The sequence below is a fragment of the Dermacentor andersoni genome, chromosome 3 (assembly GCF_023375885.2).
Source record: "Dermacentor andersoni chromosome 3, qqDerAnde1_hic_scaffold, whole genome shotgun sequence".
NCBI lineage: Eukaryota > Metazoa > Arthropoda > Arachnida > Ixodida > Ixodidae > Dermacentor > Dermacentor andersoni.
The window spans coordinates 52,003,280-52,023,175 of record NC_092816.1 but is presented as its reverse complement, the minus strand read 5'-3'; the positions used below and the strand labels follow the sequence as shown (position 1 = coordinate 52,023,175).

Genomic DNA, 19,896 nt, shown 5'->3' with positions numbered 1-19,896 from the left:
ACAGTGAGAGGCTTCCTTCTCTCTGTGAGACACACCGTCGGTTCTTGTTCCTGGCTGCCTAACGAGATACGCAGCTCTAACCCCACTGCACAAAATCGGTGGGAATGAGTATGAAGCGCAGGAGTAGCAGGCTGTGAAGCAAGGAAGTGAAACCGGACAGCTGCTGCAGGATTCAAGGCATGGCAACCCCGTTTGTGTGTTTTGGGTGTCTAGTACCTGTGCAGAAACCTTATCTTACGAACCCATCAGCTACACTAAAATTTTGCATAAAGAAGTCCGTTATGTAGCACACTGATGCCATTCTCTAAGCATAGGTGGTGAGTTTTCTTTAATCTGTAAAAGAGAACTTGGAAGTGTCCGTGCATTTCTGAGAAATCAAGACCAAGTGTGTGTAATTGAACACTGCAATAAACGACCTGCTTGTTACAGAGATGTGATGGATAGCTGCTGAAAAAGATGAGCTTCGGATTTGTAACTTCGTAGAACTTGGAAGTGTCCTTGCATTTCTGAGAAATCAAGACCAAGTGTGTGTAATTGAACACTGCAATAAACGACCTGCTTGTTACAGAGATGCAATGGATCGCTGCTGAAAAAGATGAGCTTCGGATTTGTAACTTCGTAGTTGGCTCTGCCCTTTCCCAATTTATTTTGGTTCTTGCTGCCGTACTGAATGCTAAAGGAATTGTTGGGAGAGGACCGGGGTGTGCGAATAATAATTTTTGAGACTGTATCGAATACGAATAGAATAGTGCCAGAGGGGAATTGAATCTAAGCAAGTACTGAATACTTTTCGAATGATGAACAGCCGTTCTCACTATCAATCTTCACATCCTAGTATATTTACAATGTTAAAAAGTTTGTGTCATTGCACTGTACTTATGAAGTGTTCTTTATTACATGCACAAATGGAGCATTTGGGGTAAACAACCAGTTCATTCGCATACTTGGTAACTCATTAGTGAGTGCGAATGATTATGGTTTAGTCTGGAAAAGTCGATCCAAAAGTGACCTACATCGTGCTCCACCGCATAACTTCCCGTGTTTTATGCCAAATGTGGTCGCTGGGATGGAACTTATCACACTGGTTGACAACTGGAAGTATTCAAAAACGATTGCGTTGGTGTTACACAGCACACTTTCAATCGTGATCGAGCCCGATCAGGATTGAATTACTCGGTCGTGATTGGCTCCTTTGCGCAAGCTGTGAGAGGGAGCCGATAGTGGTCGAGAATTTCAATCCAAATCAGGTTCGATCACAATTGAATATTGCCATGCGACACCGGTATTAGAAGAATATTTATATTTATAAATTGTGTCAATTCAGTTGAAAGCCATAAGTGAATAGTGCAATGTCTAGTTTGTTGTTAGAAAGTTTCAAATATTCGCACAGCCATAGAAAGGAACATAACTTTTGCATCTGTGTCTTATCAGTTGAACATCTTTACAGTGAGAACTTGGGGAAAGCTTAAACAAGCATAGTGTTGTTGTTGTTTTTTTTCAATTTTATAGCAAAGTGGCAAACAGTTCAGTAGAATCCTGCAAGATGAAGGAAGGTCTATGAAATGGTGAATTGTCATCCACCCAGATGTCACATGAAGCTTCAAAGGAAACCCACACGGGTTTCTCAAAAAGAAAGCTTCACAGTTGAGAAAAATATGTTAACGTTAGAATTCATAGCAAACTTGCACTTTTATTAGCTCATCAACCTTAGTGACATTGCAGAAAGCAGCACCTGCAGTCATAGCTGGGTGTTTTGTTTTTGTTCAACCTGAATCACTAAAGCTCATGTCTCATCTGGCATCAGTTCGCCTCTTTCTTAGGTTGCCCCAAAGGTTTGATATCTTGAGTTAACGAAACAAGTTTTGTTTTCATGGAAGTAGCTATGCCTGCATCACTAAAGTGTTTCGCTGTGTTCTATAGTATTATAACTACCTTTGCCTGTGTCTGATATTGACCGTACACTTTTATACCTAGTGAACCGCTTTCTCTCTCTAAGAATCTAGCATCATCCTCAGTTCATTTCTTTTGTTGTGTAAATGTTGCAGAAAACATGATCACTTTCCCTTTTTCATGTTATCACCTTTTCCTTTAGTGTCGTTACAGCTGTTCTGTGGACAGTGCGACATATATTGGTGGTGTTCACTAAAGCTTTGTTGGTAATGTTAAGCTTCCATCATACCAATCTATCGTATATATACTATTAGGATATGAAAATATCTGATATTCGATTCAATTTTAGAACTCAATGCTTTCTGAGCGCTTGTAATCAAATTTTAACAATGTGCAATGTAGGATGGCTATCGCAATGCCCTCCTCAAATGAAAAATAGCAACAGACAACATGGGGTGCCATTGTTTGGAGTTTGCAAATTGTCTCATCCACTGCCTGCCTGTGTCTGCTGGTGATGGCAACCAAGTTTGAGGGATCCAGTCTGGAGAAACAAAAAGTTACAGCAGTGAAAATGCAGCTTCAGTACTGCATCAAGTAAAATAACTAACAAGTTGGGCAACGTCAGTGAACAATGTTAATTGTGTGAACGAGTACATGAACATCGAAAGAACGAGGAAAGAGATGTGGTCCTTTGCGCATGTTTCACTGTGCTTCTTTTCTGAGTCCATTTGATTTGACCCGCACTTCGTGAACTAGTTCCTGCCAATCCTCACTCGTGCAGAACTGGCGAGGCACAACCGACATGAGCCCTGTGCTACCTCGCTGACGAGTGGAACACTGTGAACTCATTCTGCAGTGGGTGAGATGAATGGTAACGTGCAGATGCCGTCATGTTCAAAAAGTGGTTAAACTAACAGCAATGTAAGGCACCTCCGGAGCTAGTTGAATGTGCAGGCAAATTGAGAGGACCTTCTCTCACATTTACTTCTCGTGCACTTTTATTTGTTATCTTAGAAGCTTGCAATGCCAGATAACTTTTGAGTGGCCCCCTTTCTCCTCTATAGTGGGGCTTGATGCAGAAACCATGACTGCTGAAAGGCGACAATTAATCGTAATGTGCGAGTTCTTTGTAAATATATGAAAATATTAGTCAAGGAACATTCAATTTTACAATATGTGGCACTTGTGTAGAAACTACTGGTAGTGATCATATATGGGTTTTATTCGCACAGAGTCCAGGGATGGCCAAAGAGTGCCAAACTACTGGTAGTGCTGACCAATCTGGGTGACTTTATGAATGCCTGCAGCCCTATATACACCATGTCGAGGTGTTTACTACAATTAGCCTCAAGTATGGTACTAGCCTTGAGTGCCAGAGCGTACTCTGTACTATTGTTAAATTATTTTGGGCATGTACCTATGTATTTGATAACGTCCTCATCTAGTTATGATAACATCTCACAGATTAATCCATTATTAATTAATTAATTGCACCACACAGCTGAAGCCTTATACTATATCTGGCAAGCATTTGTTGCAATAAGAACTAAGAGGCTCTTCTTGGGAAGTTCATGTAACTTCAGAACAAGTGCACTGCATTTTGACAATTACTCTATTCACTGCTTTCAATTATACAGGAAATAATAAAGTCTGTGTAGCATGTAATGAGCATGTTGCATAAGTATGCACAGTAATACAGCATAATGACTTGATATATTATCCTCACATATATGCGTGTACACATTACCCAGATGGAAAAAATTTCCAGTTCCAGCTGTATTATTGAACCGGAAATCCTTCCCAGCTGGAAAATGTTCCAGTTGGAAATGACTCTTTCCAGCTGGGATTGGAACTTCTGATCCAGCTGGAACTTGCTCCTCTTCCAGCTGGAAATTGCTCCTCTTCCAGCTGGAAATTGCTCCTCTTCCAGCAGGAAATCGCTCCTCTTTCCAGCTGGAAAGTGCTCCTATTCCAGCTGGAAAGTGTCCCTGTTCCAGCTAGAGAATTCTCTCAATCTAGCTTGAAAGGGTTCCTGTGATAACTGGAATCGAAGCCGTTTCCAGCTGAAAATGAAGCAATTTCCACTTGGAGTCTCAGCTACCGAGCTGGAAATGTCCTTCTGGTAGACAGAATTAAATCAAGCCGAGTTCTGCACTGGAAAAAAAGTTTAACAGGATCGATTACGTTTCACACTACCATACAGTGCTTTTCTTCCAAGGAGAAGGGCATATAGCTGGTTGTTTTGAGCAACCACTCAGCCATATGCATAGAGGACAAAACTCCAGCAGTCAAAAACACAATGTACATATATTTAAAAATATTTACAGTGGTACTCTAGTACTTGACAGCACTTTCTCACTGTGGAAGGCGAAGTTTTCTTTTTACATCTTGAATTTTTTCACTGAGGGTCCTTGGCAGAGCACGCTCCGCAGCGCTGATGTCCTGGTTGTGTATCTGACCCCAGTGCCGCAGACAATCTATAACGAAAATAATGTATCTCAAGAGATGATCACAGTGATCAGCTGGAAAAATGCATACTCTTTAACAAACCTTAAGCAATAAGTACCTACCATAAACAACCTCCACCTTTGCAGGCGTCAGCTGCTTGGATGGCTGCTCGCTGCTGCCACTTTTTGTTGGTGCGAGTCTGCCGCTGACACTTCTTTTTGCCAATAGTTCATTGCCCCAGATCACTTGGGCCGTGTCTCTCACAAGGATGCTTGGCTTTTTATTTCTGAACAGTTTTTCCGCTTGCTCAGGCATGACATAAATTCCACCAGACAAGTGGAACTGGAAGAAAGCGAAAAAAATGTGTTTATTGCTATATACAGCGTCAACTAGTATTACAGCACTAGAGGCAACTGCTGCTTATAACACATCCATGTGAAGAGTTTGAAGAACAAGTTTTATTTGAATTTGGGTGCTAACGATAAATTTGTGGTATAGGTGAGCAACAACCATACTCACACGTCCATCAGATGTGGCCACAAAGTTGCCGTCCTGGCATCCTTTCGTATTGTCTAAGGCGTCTGGCACAGACAAATCTGGTGCTAAAGCAGCAAATGTGAGACAGACAACAATAAGTATAATTAAAATAGGTTCACATCAAAATTTCGTTCAATTAACAATGTTGCAAGTACATTCACCGTCTTCGATAAAAGCAGCCACTCGTTGAGGCTGCTCTGTAGTAGGTGCCACTAGTGGTGCTTCCAGATTTTGTCGTCTCTCACCTGTACAATAAAAAGTTTGAGATACATATGCATTTGGTCACCATAAATGTGCAATGAGAGATATTGCTGGTACACTTAGTACTCTAACGGCCAGTGGCCATTTGAGACTAGCTGTTGGACCAGCAGCAATACAACTGCTGTTGCAGTCTGTGCTGGCTCACACCTGTGTAATGAAAACTTTGAGTTGTACGTGCAACCATACACTTGAGTTACTTTGACCTGCGCTGATGTGCCTGTTTGGAAAAAAACTATGTATTCTTGGTCTTTAGCTTAACTGCTGTTATCCCATACTAATGTCCATGCTGTAATTCCCCATGCAAAGCTTTCTCTTCTCTCTTATCAGAATACTTAACAAAAATAGTTGGCTACACAAATACAATGCATACTGTAGAGAATGCTTGTTAAATACACCTGCAAACTTGCCACAAGACTGCAAATAAGTTGTTTTATTAAATGTTGCAGGAATATAGCTTCAGAAGTGACACTTTGATGAGCACTTGATAATACAGGATATTAGGTACCTTACAGCTGACAGTGCTGCATTTATGACTGCTTACCTTCACATCTCTCGCTTCTCTGCATGTCAAGTATTTGGGCAACTAGGAAAACATGAAAAGTGGTCATTGTTAGACAGCATATAATACACTCAATTACAATAAAAATGAAGTAATGCTTACAGTTGTTCAGCTGTGTTCTAATGTTATTTTCCAAAAACTCTATGTGTTTTTTCAATGATGCATTGTGCTCCCGCTCAATGCGGCACTGCATTTTCCAGTATTTTGCATCTTTTCGTGCAGTTATTAGCTCTTTTGAAGAAACCAGCGATTCATCGTCTGTTGAATCGCTGGTTTCATCATACAGCTTCCTTTTGACCTGTGCAAAAAAAAAAAAAAAATTGTGAGGTGCATACACTTTTTCCATTGAACACTCCCACAACAAAATTGGGGTATGCACCAAGATTGTGGTAGTAGCAGCATTTCTGGGGCTCCCTATATTGTATCTCGGTTAGCGCCAAATTTTCTCAAACTGCAGCAACTTTACACCCATGTTTGATCAAAGTGACTAATAAGAAAGATATTTGGCAGAGACGTGGGTGCTAAGCTGGGTAGCAGGGGGACCTTCCACGTAGTTTATTGTGATGCCTTTATCATCCACAAAAAGCATTAGCAACACCATTGTTTTTTTTCCTGTAGGCCATGGTTTTGTGTCTTCACTCTCAAGCTGATCCTAAAATGCACATCAAGTTTCACACATCACATTCAGTATGCCAAGACGTTTTTGCTATTTGTTGGTGTATTGTTCAACAAAATTGCACTTAAGTGTGCACACTTTAGTGCTGAAATATCCTATTTTAGAAGAACAACTCAAACAGCATGTGCTATGTAAAAAAAAGAAAGTGTGACTATCGTGGCACCCCATAACTCAAAGATGATGTGGTGCAGTGTACAGCATCAGACTACTGCTTATCATAAATTCTTTTGATCTCTGGTACTGACATATATAGCTTTAAGAATCCCATGGATTGCCAAATGATTTATCGGTGATGCGGGAGATAAATTTCAAATCTTCTATCAAAGCAAGAGTACTGAAACAAGTCTTATTATTTGGTCATGCCATGTGGGTTTGTCTCAAGGGGCACAAATTAATGCTAGCCAAAGCGGAAGGTAACAGAGAACAAGGTTGCCCATACATGAGATCGTTACATGACATTCTTCAAGCCACAGGGAAACAGTGGTAAGCTTAAAGAAGCCAATAAAAATAGTTCTTAATGGTAAAAGTTTGTGCAATGTGCAAATCATTTTCTAGAATAAGAAAGCAGAAAAAGTGTCTTTTTTCTCATCTGTACTTCTTTGTTTCCGTAAAACCATTTTCATGCTGCATAAGATACGACTACGTGCTGCTACCAAGTTGCCCAACGATTTACCCTTATTGGCATTTACAAATTCATGATATCGCAAGTTGACAGCGACTCAATGGTACCTTACAATTATGGTCACATACCAGATATCCATTACAAATGTGAAGACACAAGACTGTGGGCACTTAAATAATTAAGTGGGCAAGAACCTCCAGATACTAGTCATTCCATTTGTTTCCCAAATTTTGCTACATCAGAGAGAAATAGGCTGCCAAAAGGGTATGCAACGTTGTGCCACATACTGACTACCGTACTGGTTTATATGCCAGCTTTTATGCATTAGTAATTGCTCCTCAAAGTGTACCTAAAGTCACCCACCTGTATTTTATACCTTTTTGCATAAGTCAACACTTAACGAAGTCACTTTCTGCTGATGCCTTAACCTACATTTGCAGCATGTATGCAAAAGCATAAATTTGTGCATCTCAGTCAATATGGGGTTTTAACAATGCAGTGCAAACACAACATAAGCAAAATAAGGTGTGAATCAATTTCCTGGCTCATTGCTTTCAGTTTAAAAAAGACTGCATGCATGACCACTTCTTCCAGCATATCATGACAAGGTGTTCGCAAGTTAGCATGCCATCAATGCAGTAATACCTCGTAGCACAAGAAAGGCACGTCAGAAGTTAACATTGCACAGCTGTGTTGGTCTTTCAGACACTGCAAGATACTTGTTTCTTTTCTACATACTTGTGACCCTCGTGACTGTTTGGTGGAGGTGCGAGGTGTGGGCAATGGTGCAGCAGCCTCCTTAGCAACATCAACATTCTTTAGGGCATGTGCCATGTGCTGTCGGAGAACAGCCTCGTACTGCTGCTTTCTTGATGCAGCCTGATTTGCCTGCTTGGCCTTGTCCTGCTATAATGGATGACAATACTGGAAATTAGTGACACTGTTGAAAACTTAGTAGTCTGGTGTTTGCTGTGTATAGACAAAGCAAAATATGCATGTACCTGTCTTATGTTCTTCTTTTTAGCATTCACATCCCCTTCAGAGAGGGGCAAGTCCTCCACATCTGACAGCCTGATCGGTGGAATGGGCACTCTCTTGTTTTTTGTTTCTCTTGCCATCTCTTCCCTTGTGGCTGCAAAGAGTATAAAACAACAGACATGTTTCATTGACTGCATTATATTTGGAAACCTATATATCAAGAAACGCTAGTAACCCTCAATATATTTAGCATAGATACATTTCCGCGGACACATGGCTTTATTGTCAAAAGTGTAATTATCCGAGTCCCGATCAAGCGAGGGCATATTGAGTGGGCAACAGTCATTTCACCGCCGTCAGACTGTGCCGGTATCGTGCAAAGAAGGATCATATTCAAGCGGTAGTAAGTAGCAAGTATAAGCGCACCGTTATTTAACATGCTAGGCAGTTGGTCCATGCCGCTGCAAGGTCAGTGGCACAGGCTTGACGTTCCGCGATGTGCCTTTGGCATGCTCGCTTTTTTTCCCAGGCTTTAGCGGCGCGCGCTCGCCCACCCACCGCTGTCACCAACTTGTAATTTCTGACGGCTTCTTCGAAGCCATAATGTTAATGCTGAAATAATGCCAATTAATGAGGTCAAAGCGCCGCAAAACGTCCCCTCGCACTGCCTGCCAGTTGCCAGCTGAATTCGAAACATTGCATTTCAAAGCGTAAAGTGTAGGGGAGTGGATGTCGTCGAATGTTCCAGACTAATCGTTCGGACCCGCGTGCCTTCCACAAAGTTCTACACCATTCGCGTCCACTCCCCTACACTTTACACTTTGAAATGCAATGTTTCGAGCAGCATATTAATTTGCCGAGCCCTTAAGAGGAAGCTTTAGCCCGGGTGCTCCTATCTAAATACATGTAAAAGGAGAATTCGTTTTTCTCGGCAACCACAGTACCAAATTTGACGGGGTTTGTTGCATTTAAAAGAAAAACTTAAAATCTAGTGACTGTTGGTTTCGAATTTTCGATTTAGGTCGTCAATTTTTTATTAAAAATTGGCAAAAATCGAAAATTTTCAGAAAACGAAACTATCAAGTTTACAACTCTGTAAAGGCCAAGATAATGTCCGGCGTTCTCGGCGCGCCAGGCCGCGGCAGGCGAAGTCGGATACGCTGCGCTAGCGACGCCAGGGGTGCAAGAAATTTGCTTCCTCTAGAGTTCGGCGCGCGCGCGCAGCTCGAGGCTGGCGCCATCTGTGCGTCCGGGAGCGCAACTTCACCGCCGCGGCGAACAGCTGTTTACATGGCGCATGCGCGTCTTGCATATACCCTCGCCGTTCGGGTAGCGCGCGCGCTTCTCGTTCCGCGCGCTGTTTGTGCGCCTAAAACGAAAACATTTGCGGGATGGCGTTAACTTGTCCTGACAGCCAGAAAAAGGAAACAGGGTTTTACGTGCGAAAACCACTTTCTGATTATGAGGCACACCGTAGTGGAGGACTCTGGAAATTTCGACCACCTCGGTTTCTTTAACGTGTACCTAAATCTAAGCACATGGGTGTTTTTCGCATTTCGCCCCCATCGAAATGCGGCCGCCGTGCCTGACAGCCAGAACATCGCACTCATATTGCTAGTACTTCGGCTACGTCAAAAACGGAAGCGGACCACGTATGTACATGCGAAAGCTATTCGACAAGCGTCCTCAACTTGGCGACTACCACCGCTAGCACAGGAGCTGCGAAATGCAGCTTACCTGTGGCGAGACCACACTGCTTTCGTATAGCTTCCCACGCCTTGTTCTTCCGCTCTGTGTCGCGGTAGTCCATGCGTTTCACATCGTATACACATGGAAGGTTGCAAATCGCTTCAAGCAGGCGTCTTCACTCGCGCTGTCATCCCACACGGATGTTGAAAAAACCACAGCCGCACTGTCAATACGCGCACCGCAGGCCGCCATTCTGCCTTCTGCTCGCTGCCGCTGCAGCGCATTCTGGTCTAGCGTCAGCCGCGTGAAATAGAACACGCTCTATCTCCGCGCCGGCGGCGTTGAGTTCGCCAAGCGCACCTGGGCACGCCGGCTACGCCGTGACGCCGGAATGTAGAGTGCGCGTTTTTCACCAACGCCGCTTAACCGCGACGCGCGTGGCCGCGCGCGCGCGTTACGCCGGAGTATATCTTGCCCTTAACTCAGTAAGAATAGGTGATATCACAATTCTGTGAATTGTACTTAATAGCACATCTAAAGCGGACAAATTTGACATCTTATGCATGAATCTCAAAAAATTTATTAATATGTAATTACAACTTTTGCAGAACCCTCGTAAACAACGTAACAAACTCACGTAAGATGTAAAATGACATACGAAATTTGTCCGCTTTGAATGATCTAATGGGTGCCGTTTACAGAACCGCGATATCTCTTTTTGATGCAGAGCTATTAGTTTGTAAACTTCGTGCTTCTATATTTTTCAAACTTCTGAAATTTTGTAAATCTCTTTAACAAAATGCAAGCCCTAAATCAAAATTCCGCTTCCAACAGTCACTAGAATTTAACTTTCTCTCTCAAAAGCAACAAATTTCGTTAAAATCGGTCCAGGGGTTATCTCAGAAAAACGTTTTTGCGTTTTTACATGTATTTGAATAGGCCGCGTCGGAGTTGGGCCCGAGCTAAAGCTTCCTCTTAAATACGTATCTTTAAAACAATATACAAGTACTATAAGTGCGTGCTCAAATTGTTACAAGTTTATGCGCAGCCAGTATCCTTATTCTATTACACTCAACCGACAGGCAGTAATTTCCAGAAAAGTCGGTGCAGCTAACTTTTAGCTCCGGTGCTCCTATCTAAATACATGTAAAAGGAGAATTCGTTTATCTCGACAACCATTGCATCAAAATCGAGGTTTGTTGCACTTAAAAGCAAAACTTAATATCTAGTGAATGTTGGTTTGTAATTTTTTTACTGCGGTTGTCAACTGTTTATTTAAAATTGTCGAAAATTGAAAAGTTGAGAAAACGAAACTATGAAGTTTACAACTCTAACTCGGCAGTGAAAAACGATATCACAATTCTGTGAACTGCACTTTTTTTTTAACCAGCAGGGCACTCTAACAAAGTATTTACCTGCGAGCTTGAGAATCTGTACGACGTATACGCCACTGTTCTCCTCGTTGTCTTCGTCCCGCCAGTATGCGTCGTAAGGCATCGTATTGTCAAAATCCAATTCATTTTCGGGATGGAAGTTCTTGACATCGGTTACCGGTATAACATATCGTTTGTCTGTCTTGTCTTCAACAAATCGGACAAGAGCAAACATCGCGCTTACTGATACGATGCACGCGTGCGAAACGATCCACAACACAAACGCGGCACCCACCACGAAGCCAAATGACACTCGCACCGCTCGCACCACGCGCTCAGATGCGCGGACTGCGGAGGAACACTATTGGCCTTCTCACGCTCTGGAGCTCTGCGGAGGGTTTGGAACGCCAACATGTAGATCGCGCATGTGCGTAAATTAAATGGTAGTACATTTTTAATAAAGGGTTTTTGTTCATACTTCTTAACATGTATTATTGTATATTATTCATTTATAAACAATATGTCACTCTTTACCAAAAGAGTTTGTAAATTGCACGATTGCGGAGCATTTGCGGTGCGGGGTATAGCACAAAAGGTTGTGGTAGATTTTAGTCCATGCGCATGTGGTCCGCGCTCTCGACGCTCTGTTTGTCCGTGGATCAAGAGCTCTATCTCGTTCGCGATTACATAGCTGTACTTGTCTTGGATACCAAATGGCACCGCGAAAAAGGCGTAAAGTCTATCTCGACCCTGGATCAAGCAGCAGCATGCCGAAGTCTACAAAGTGGCTCCTTCACCATCCACTTGGCGCCGCTCCGCGAACACCAAAAGGTCACAAGTCGCCTATGACATCAACGAGATCGCCAACATCGCCAGCAAACTCTCTCGAGGACCAAATCTGTGATGAGTCTACATACACAGACTTAACCCGAGAGAAGGACAGTGATGAAGACTGCAGTGACTTTAGTGATGGTGAACACCCAACTTCCGATGCATCTTTCTCCCAACCGGTGTCCGCGGACGAAGACTGTTTGCCGGGCGAACATAGTGCGTGTCCGAGCGGTGATCCGAAAGATATAGATGCTGATGAACTCTGTGAACCATTCATTGAAGGTGGAACAGTCACCCGAGGAGATGCCTATATGCTGCTGTTGGACTTGGCAATTAAATTTGGCCTATCCTGGGCTGCAATTGAAGAGATTCAGAAGCTTTTCAACAACCTCTTGGAGAAGAAATGTTTTCCGGAAAGCAAATACCTCTTTAAGAATTTTTGTGGAATTGACATGAAGGATGTGACTTTCAATTTTTACTGCGCAGATTGCAAGCATCTGCTTGCTAAAACAACGGGATGCCTAGAGCAGCGTCAAAAACTTGAAGTCAAATGTACAGTCTGCAACACAAAATATGTAGGCCGTGATCTTGTGCGCACAGGCAGCTTTTTTGTAACTTTGCCAATTGAGAAGCAGCTGATGGCAATTCTTTCTAGCAAGACAGCCAACACTGCGCTAGCAGCAAACCTCAGCCGGCCACAGAGCAGTAATGGCTTAATGACTGACATCTTGGATGGCCATCAATACCGCACTGCACGTGAAAAGGTTGGGATGGCTACTCATGATTTAACATTGACTGTGAACAGTGATGGCAGTCCTGTGTTCAAGTCGTCAAAGTACAGCATATGGCCTGTGCAAATAATTTTAAATGAATTACCACCCCGGCTGCGTTGGAGCAATGTAATGGCACCACTCCTGTGGTATGGGCATCAGCATCCAAATATGCCAATGCTGCTGCAGGCATTTGTGCATCAACTGGAGCAGCTAAATGCAACTGGTATCACGTGGACACTTGCTGGCACACAAGTACGCTCCAAGGTAAATGATCCCGAACAGAAAATTTTAACACATTTATGACACAACTCTTGAGTATATATTCACATGATATTCCATTATCCTGCAGGTTTTCTGCATATGTTGCTGTGCAGATGCACCTGCCAGAGCTGCAATGCAACAAATGGTCCAGTTCAACGGTTACTTTGGTTGTAGCTGGTGCTACCATCCAGGAACCAATGTACAAGGCAAGTCCTATGCCACTCTTGGCTCTTTTGCTGTGGTCAGAAGCTGGACCAGTTAAAATACATGCTACCACTGCAAAAAAATGTGCCAGTCTATGTGGCTGAGTATTCGGCACATTTTATCTCTAGTATGGATCAGTGTAAAGGGAAGTGTGATTCAGTTACCGTAAATTAAACTTGCTGTGTGTATACTTTTGCTTTTTTTAACAGGTACTATCAAATACTGCTTGGATCAGCTCTACCCTGATCGCACTGACGAAGAAACTTTGGTGGACATGAAGGCGGCTTGTCGTACTGGCACTACTGTACATGGAGTCAAGGGCCCATCTCCACTTATTAACTTATCAGGTTTTAGCCCTGCTTGGTCATGGTGCCCAGATTACATGCATTGTGTTCTACTTGGTGTCGCAAGACAGTTGACAGAATTGTGGCTCTCTGATACAGGAGCAGATTATTACTGTGGCATGCCCTCTACTGTGAGGGTTATAAATGAACGGCTTGGTGAAATAAGAATGCCTGTATGTGTTAGCCGTCAGCCACGACCGCTGCAGGTTAGAAAATATTGGAAGGCCTCAGAATGGCAGTACTGGTTGCTTTATTACAGTGTACCTTGTCTCACTGGTGTGCTTGAGGACAAGTATATGACTCACTGGAGCCTTCTTGCATCAGGTGTATTCATCCTGCTAAAGGATTCTATTTCACGTGCAGATATAGACCTCAGCACACAACTACTTACAGAGTTTGTCGTTGGTGTTGAATTTTTGTACGGCCGGAGCAACATGACGTACAATGTGCACCAGCTTTTACATTTGCCAAAGTCGGTTGTTTTGTTTGGACCTCTGTGGGCACATTCTTGTTTCTCATTTGAAACAAATATGGGCAGGCTCTTGAAGCTAATAACATCTGCCAATGGAGTGGCCTTGCAGATTGCTAGCAGGCTTCTCTTGCGCAGCAGTCTGCTAGCCCTGAAAGCACGTGCAAGCAACTATGCACTTTCGCTGATCAAAGAAAGTGCTGCAAAAGAATGCTTGGAAAACATTACTTCTCTAGGCAAACCTGAGACAGTTCATGATGATTTTTCTGCCCATACAGAACTACAGGGAAAGCAAATAGTTGAATTTCGTAGGATGAAGGTTGGGTGCACTGTAATTGCATCAGAGCGGTACAGCAAACATGTCAGAACAAATAGCACTGCTATTGTTTTTCCAGGTGGCACATATGCCAGGGTAAAAAGAATATTCTGCTCCAGAGAACCATCTGGAGAACACTTCTTTATTATTTCTGAAGTATACACTGTTGACTCTGTCATGCCAAGTGAGCACATTAAGAACGCAAAAAAACGAGGTGATGAATGTCTGCTCAAAATTGGTGCACAGATACGACCATGCATATATTTTTGTTTTAATAACCACGAGTACTTTTGCGATTTAGTTAACTCTTATGAATGGTTTTGATGACCTAATAGCTCACAATAAAAAAATTATGGCACCAAAGTTTTTAATGTGAAGCATTAGGATTGGCCCCTGGTTTATTCTTGTCCAGCCAGATAGCGTCAAAAATAAAGTGTACAGTGGTAGGCTTCGAACACTGGTCCATCAGTGCTCCAGTAGGTATAAGGCTCTCTTCATCCTTAGAAAGATGTTGCCATATGCAGAATATTGGTCAGGACAGGGTAACAAATTAAGAAATCCAATTTGATGATCTGCTAGTTAGGCTATAGTAGCATGTGCTGCCAGCAGAGTAAATAACCTCATGAGTTTATTTTTCGCAATCACTAGCTCTTTGAGATGCTATATGATGTTCAACTAACTTCAGTACCAGCCAAGTAGGTTCAAGGTGCAACACCCAGCAGCTGCTGTCAAATGAAACTAGGAAGGTTTATGAAAACCTTAGCTGGGAAGCTGTCATGAATCAAATAAAAGTTAGTCATCTTCAGTAATGCCTTGTGCTTGCAAGTACTCTTGCTTTCTTTGTGTTTTGTTTTGTACTCCTGACGGTGCTTGGCATCTTTTAATTGCAGTCTCCATGATGCATCAACGAAACCACTTGTAAGCAGGTGTTTGAGAGATGAAAAGTTTTCCTTCCTCTGTTTGCCGCATGCATGTGAAGTACTTCCTTATTGTGCTAGTGTATTGTGCTTGAGATAGTAATATATCTCTTACTACACGTAGCAGGACATTTTGCATCCAAGTCGTGCTGCATAAGACCAGCTGCTGACAGGGTATCCGTTAGTCTGCTTCTGACAGCCACTTAGCAAGTCAGATGCTTTGCTTTAGCATAGATTCCCACAGCACTTGCGAGACTTACTTAACTGCCTTTTCTGTATGTTGTGGTTGCTTGATGTTGCAAGAACTTCAATGTTACTCTTCTATTATGAAAATATTGAATATCATGCAGGCTTTGTACCAGCAGGTATGTGAAAATTACTTAAGGTGGCTATATGTATACCAGTGTTATACCTTGGTCTTTTGGCTTGATTACAAAGAACAGATGCACTCATTGGTACTACATTGTGATTCAATACGCCACAACTATGTGTAATAATTTAGGATTGTTTTCATATAAAAGTAATGCTATGCTATCCAAGCATTCTCCTGCATTGTCAGCAGTTTAAGCAATTTTTATACATTGATGTGTTCGACTCTGAGTCATGTAGTTTTAAAGTGTACGAACTATGCACTTAATACTCTTGCATATCTCATAAGCTCATGATTCAAGACATTTAGCCACATGTTCAATTCATGTGTGCATGCAGCCTGGTATTACGTGACACATCTTTTTTCCTGCAGTAACCTTACTTTGAAGCATAACAAATACAACTACACAATTAAGTAAACAAGACTAAATGAGTGCAACATGCAGGACGAGCACTCATCCTGTCTGGTTTACCTTTGATGTGTAGTTGTCTTTTTCTTACGATTCGAAGTACCTTCAGGGAACCTTACAACTCACTTAAGTTTTTGTTCTGCTAAACCTTCAATTTACAAACTGCTGACATTATAAAGCTGGATTTTAGTCAATGTGTGATTAAACGTACCTAATTTTGCAAGCACTTTCAGGTTGCCTTCAGCACATTACATGACCACGAGATACTTGCGGAAACTAAGCAGCTAATCTGCTTCTAGTCCTTTTGTAGCAGACAGTGCACATATTTGTTTGAAGCTGTATTTACCTGTTTCTTTATATATATATAAACGAATAACGATTGTCTGCACTGTGTCTGCTCAATCGAGAAGGTTGCATGTTTAAAAGTTAGTGACTTTTCAGAACCTATGTAAAACATAGTAATGTTCATTGCTATGATACTTGCACTGTCATCAATACTATGCAGCAAAGGGACAGCAGTTTTTCTTACAGTTTATGGCTTCGTAGATTGCTGCACAAAGAAAACTTTGCAAGGGCATGGCATTGTGTTGTTGTGTTCACTTGTGCTCCTGTGTATACACATTCTCGAGCTACTGTGCAGGTTCTAACCTACAAGTAATCGGCGAATCATTCATGCAGCTGGAAGTAAAGTGATCCCCTAATGTAAATGCTGAAACTGAAAAATGTTGAATATGGTGTAACCAGTGAAACTAGGACAAAGCAAATGCACTAGCTATCATTTTTATTATTGGATCATGCATACCTTGGAAATGAACATTGTACAATATACCGAATGGTTGAAAATAAGCATGTTGGCAAATCTTCAAACTTATAAGATGGAGCGCTGATAGAGGAGTTCAGAAAAAGAACAACACATGGTTCCATCCGTATGTTGTCCTTTTTTTTCCTGCCATTTACTGATCCCCCTAATAAGTTGCAAAATATGTGTCGCAGCCATTCTGTATGCTTTGAACAGACATACTTCAAGCTGTTCGCTAGTTCCATTTATAAGGTGTCATTTCCCACACATATTTTTGCCTGTCAATTGCAATAAAAAATTGTTCATATGACCAATTTTATTATTTTCTTTCAAGAGATTATATTTTAGGTAGTGTTGCACACTAAAAGCATATATCCACATATGTGCTGAAGGGACATATATTTCTGAAGCACATCATATAGAATGAAGTCAGTCCTGTATCAAATACTATTGTCTTGAAAATGAATTACAATCTAATTTTGTACCTTAATCATTTCTGTTGCCTATAAGCAAACAGAAAAGCAGGACAGTAAATTATGAGCCTGGAACCAAAAACTTGGTCTAAAATGTTTCACTCTCACAACTCTCGAATTTCCTGTACAAGGCACAACAAGCCCATCAGAACAAAATAATTGTGTATTAGAAAGAAAAAGAAAACTTTCAGGATTTCAGAAAAAGTGCTAAGCCTTGCCTAGCTTTCAAGTTAGTTAACGTGTACTAGTTGAGTTGAGTTGAGTTGAGTGGTTGTAGGCTACTGGTGGGATTAGCCTTGCAGTAGCTGCCGGCAATTGCTCCACCGTAGCGACACTTAAAATACATAAATCATATAAATCAGACACAGACCTCACAACTACACTACACATAGTCACACCTAAGGTCACCATGTGGAGGCCAAATCCGTGTCCTGCAGGTAATTTAAAAGAAGGCGAGAAACCTCCTTCCTATCTAACCGGTTCCCGCGCGGGAAAACAATGTCCTGTATAGAACTGTGGGGAATTCCTGTCCTCTTGAGGGACCCGAATAACACGCTCCTTTCCGCGTCATACAGAGTACAGCACATAAGGTAATGTTCTATGTCACCGCACACACCACACGTTGAACATAATGGTGACAACGCCAGGCCAGTCTTACACATCCACGCAGGGGTACGAGCAGAGCCCGTGCGAATGCGGAGCAGTAAAGTGGCTTGGTTTCTTTTGAGACCCTTAGTCACACATGGCTTGTGAGGTGAGCTCCACAAAGAGTGGAAGTGGCACGACACCGCTTCTCTGAAGAGTCTCTTGTCCTCTTGAGGCACTTTTCTCAAAGGATTCCCAGACAGCGCTCTATGGGCAAGGCTGTCCGCCATCTCGTTGCCTATGATACCTATGTGCGAGGGCACCCATTGGAATCGTATGGAGAAGCCTTTGATAAGGAGAGTGTGCACCGAGCGTAGGGAGCTTAGACATAAAGCATCAGTAGGGAACCCATACTCTAACCTTTGAAGGGCGGATTTCGAATCTGTAAGAATGACTACGGGTTGAGGCGTACAAAGCCGTAGCTTTTTTAGGGCTGCCTCAATGGCAACGCTTTCGGCCGTTGTGGAGGACACGACTGTAGTGAAGCGAACCGACCAATCATACTTTAAAGCGGGAATATGAAAAGCAGCTGCACTAGATCCTCTGACCTTGTCCACAGAGCCATCAGTAAAAATTTGAAGATGACGTGCATATTCAGTTTCAAGATGTTCCAGTACGAGCGAACGTGTTGCTAGGGAATGCAAACATACTCGCTTTTTCACAATTCGCTGCAAACTAAAACCAGGCAGTTGTTTTACTTTTTAATGAAACCAACATCATCTGAGCTTTTGCTGCATGCCTTCATCTAAATATTCTGCAGCTCTTTGCCATAGTCATTTTAAAAGTAAGAATTCTATTCAGTACATGACTTTCAAGAGCTTCATTTACCCTTTTGCTCAATAGTACAGTCATACTCCTGAAAATTATTTTCCATCCACATTCTGTGATTGAGCATTTCCAGCTGGCAGCTGAACTATCGTCCAGCTGGAAACATTCCTAGCTGTTTCCAGCTTCAGCTGGCAGCCCATCCAGTCTAGCGATCATTTTCCAGCTGGACCATGTCTGGCTGGAAACTGGCCCAGCTGGATAATGTGATTACCAGCCGCATTTCCAGCTGAAAAACTTACATTCCAGCTGGTATTGAAAAAGCCAGCTGGTAATGAAGCTGGAAAACCCTTTTCCAGCTGGAAATTGACCTCCCATTTTCGTCTGGGTATCTATATAGTATATATGTTACCCTCTCGCACATGAAGATGTTAAGCTGGTATGTTTTGATAATTGTCCCATCTATGTATACGATATGACGGCAGACAAATAGAAAAACATAAAATAAATTCAACAGCTGACAAAGTTGAGGGGAAATTTGACAATAATAGAAGAGCACTTAAATTGATTCCAATCAATAAAGGCATGAACTGCGAATAACTGCACTGACTATAATAGTGAGGCTTTGCTTATTTTGGTTTATAAGGAAGCATATAGTATGCAACTGACGTCTCGATCGAGGTTATTTCGTATATCTATGCAATATTATATATTAATTAACTACCAAACGGAACACTTGACACACTTTCTCGGCATATATCTGATGAATTGAAATGCCTATAAACGGGCGTCGCGAATGAGAATAAACACAAACGGGCGCCCGTTTTCGTTTTTGTTCACCTTGCGCGAACAGCCGGCAAAACTGGAGCAGGTTATTGCCAGAACTTGGCACTCGTTGTGGGTTGCCTTGAGCGGCGCTGATATTGCGCGCTCCTCCGGGACCTTTCGTGTTCTACGCCCATATTATTCAAGCGTGTCTGCGCAACAACGCTCTGCGTCTCATTCCGAACGTACTTTGAGCTAGCAGAGCGCCGATTTGAGCACGCGGGTTGCGCGCTTTGCTATATCTTAAGAAATGCGCGCCGCCGGTGGCACCGGCGACTAGGCGCCGGAGCTGCTCAATTGCACACGACGATAAAGCCCCCTTTACACGGCGAATCGGCTATGCAGCGATACAGATCTCTGGGTTAGCAACGGGAATAGCTGGCACGGCTTATACTTGGCAGCGCAGGTAGGGGCGGCAAGAGCTCTCAACTCGTTCGTTCAGTTGCGTCTCTGACTCAAGGC

At 42.5% G+C, this 19,896-nt stretch overlaps 3 protein-coding genes and 1 long non-coding RNA gene across 7 annotated transcripts; 2 read left to right on the top strand and 2 right to left on the bottom strand.

Moving 5' to 3' along the window:
• Positions 1-1,832: 1,832 nt before the first annotated feature.
• Positions 1,833-19,729, bottom strand: LOC126548140 (uncharacterized). The gene is made up of 2 exons (XR_007602870.2): positions 19,450-19,729; positions 1,833-2,431 (listed from the first exon to the last, which is right to left on the bottom strand). It is a non-coding gene; the product is annotated as an uncharacterized lncRNA (long non-coding RNA).
• On the bottom strand, positions 4,179-11,355 carry LOC126548038 (BEN domain-containing protein 5-like). 4 transcript variants are annotated; one of them, XM_072287149.1, is made up of 9 exons: positions 11,076-11,355; positions 7,995-8,125; positions 7,732-7,899; positions 5,798-5,993; positions 5,678-5,719; positions 5,037-5,120; positions 4,858-4,940; positions 4,461-4,680; positions 4,179-4,367 (listed from the first exon to the last, which is right to left on the bottom strand). In XM_072287149.1, exons 1-9 carry the CDS (start codon positions 11,266-11,268, stop codon positions 4,246-4,248), a joined length of 1,239 nt encoding a protein of 412 aa, XP_072143250.1. In that variant the 5' UTR covers positions 11,269-11,355; the 3' UTR covers positions 4,179-4,245. The 4 variants fall into 4 exon arrangements, with proteins under 4 accessions (XP_072143250.1, XP_054919715.1, XP_072143251.1 ...); XM_055063740.2 differs by having other exon boundaries at positions 5,678-5,993; XM_072287150.1 differs by lacking the exon at positions 11,076-11,355 and adding an exon at positions 9,709-10,951 and having other exon boundaries at positions 5,678-5,993.
• Positions 11,423-13,166, top strand: LOC126547991 (uncharacterized). Its single transcript, XM_055063732.2, has 2 exons — positions 11,423-12,901; positions 12,987-13,166. The coding sequence occupies exons 1-2, from the start codon at positions 11,747-11,749 to the stop codon at positions 13,158-13,160; spliced, it is 1,329 nt and encodes a 442-aa protein (XP_054919707.1). The 5' UTR covers positions 11,423-11,746; the 3' UTR covers positions 13,161-13,166.
• Positions 13,355-17,040, top strand: LOC129381139 (uncharacterized). The gene has a single exon (XM_055063756.2). It carries the CDS (start codon positions 13,377-13,379, stop codon positions 14,553-14,555), a length of 1,179 nt encoding a protein of 392 aa, XP_054919731.1. The 5' UTR covers positions 13,355-13,376; the 3' UTR covers positions 14,556-17,040.
• Positions 19,730-19,896: the final 167 nt, after the last annotated feature.

Excerpts from the sequence above, each read along its gene's own strand:
- LOC126548038 (XM_055063740.2), bottom strand. The coding sequence starts at position 11,268 with ATGTTTGCTCTTGTCCGATTTGTTGAAGACAAGACAGACAAACGATAT. Across the intron at positions 5,994-7,731 it reads AACAGTCACGAGGGTCACAA|GTCAAAAGGAAGCTGTATGA; the intron begins GTATGTAGAAAA and ends TTTTTTGCACAG. Across the intron at positions 4,941-5,036 it reads GGCTGCTTTTATCGAAGACG|CACCAGATTTGTCTGTGCCA; the intron begins GTGAATGTACTT and ends TTGCTGCTTTAG.
- LOC126547991 (XM_055063732.2), top strand. The coding sequence starts at position 11,747 with ATGGCACCGCGAAAAAGGCGTAAAGTCTATCTCGACCCTGGATCAAGC. Across the intron at positions 12,902-12,986 it reads GCACACAAGTACGCTCCAAG|GTTTTCTGCATATGTTGCTG; the intron begins GTAAATGATCCC and ends ATTATCCTGCAG.
- LOC129381139 (XM_055063756.2), top strand. The coding sequence starts at position 13,377 with ATGAAGGCGGCTTGTCGTACTGGCACTACTGTACATGGAGTCAAGGGC.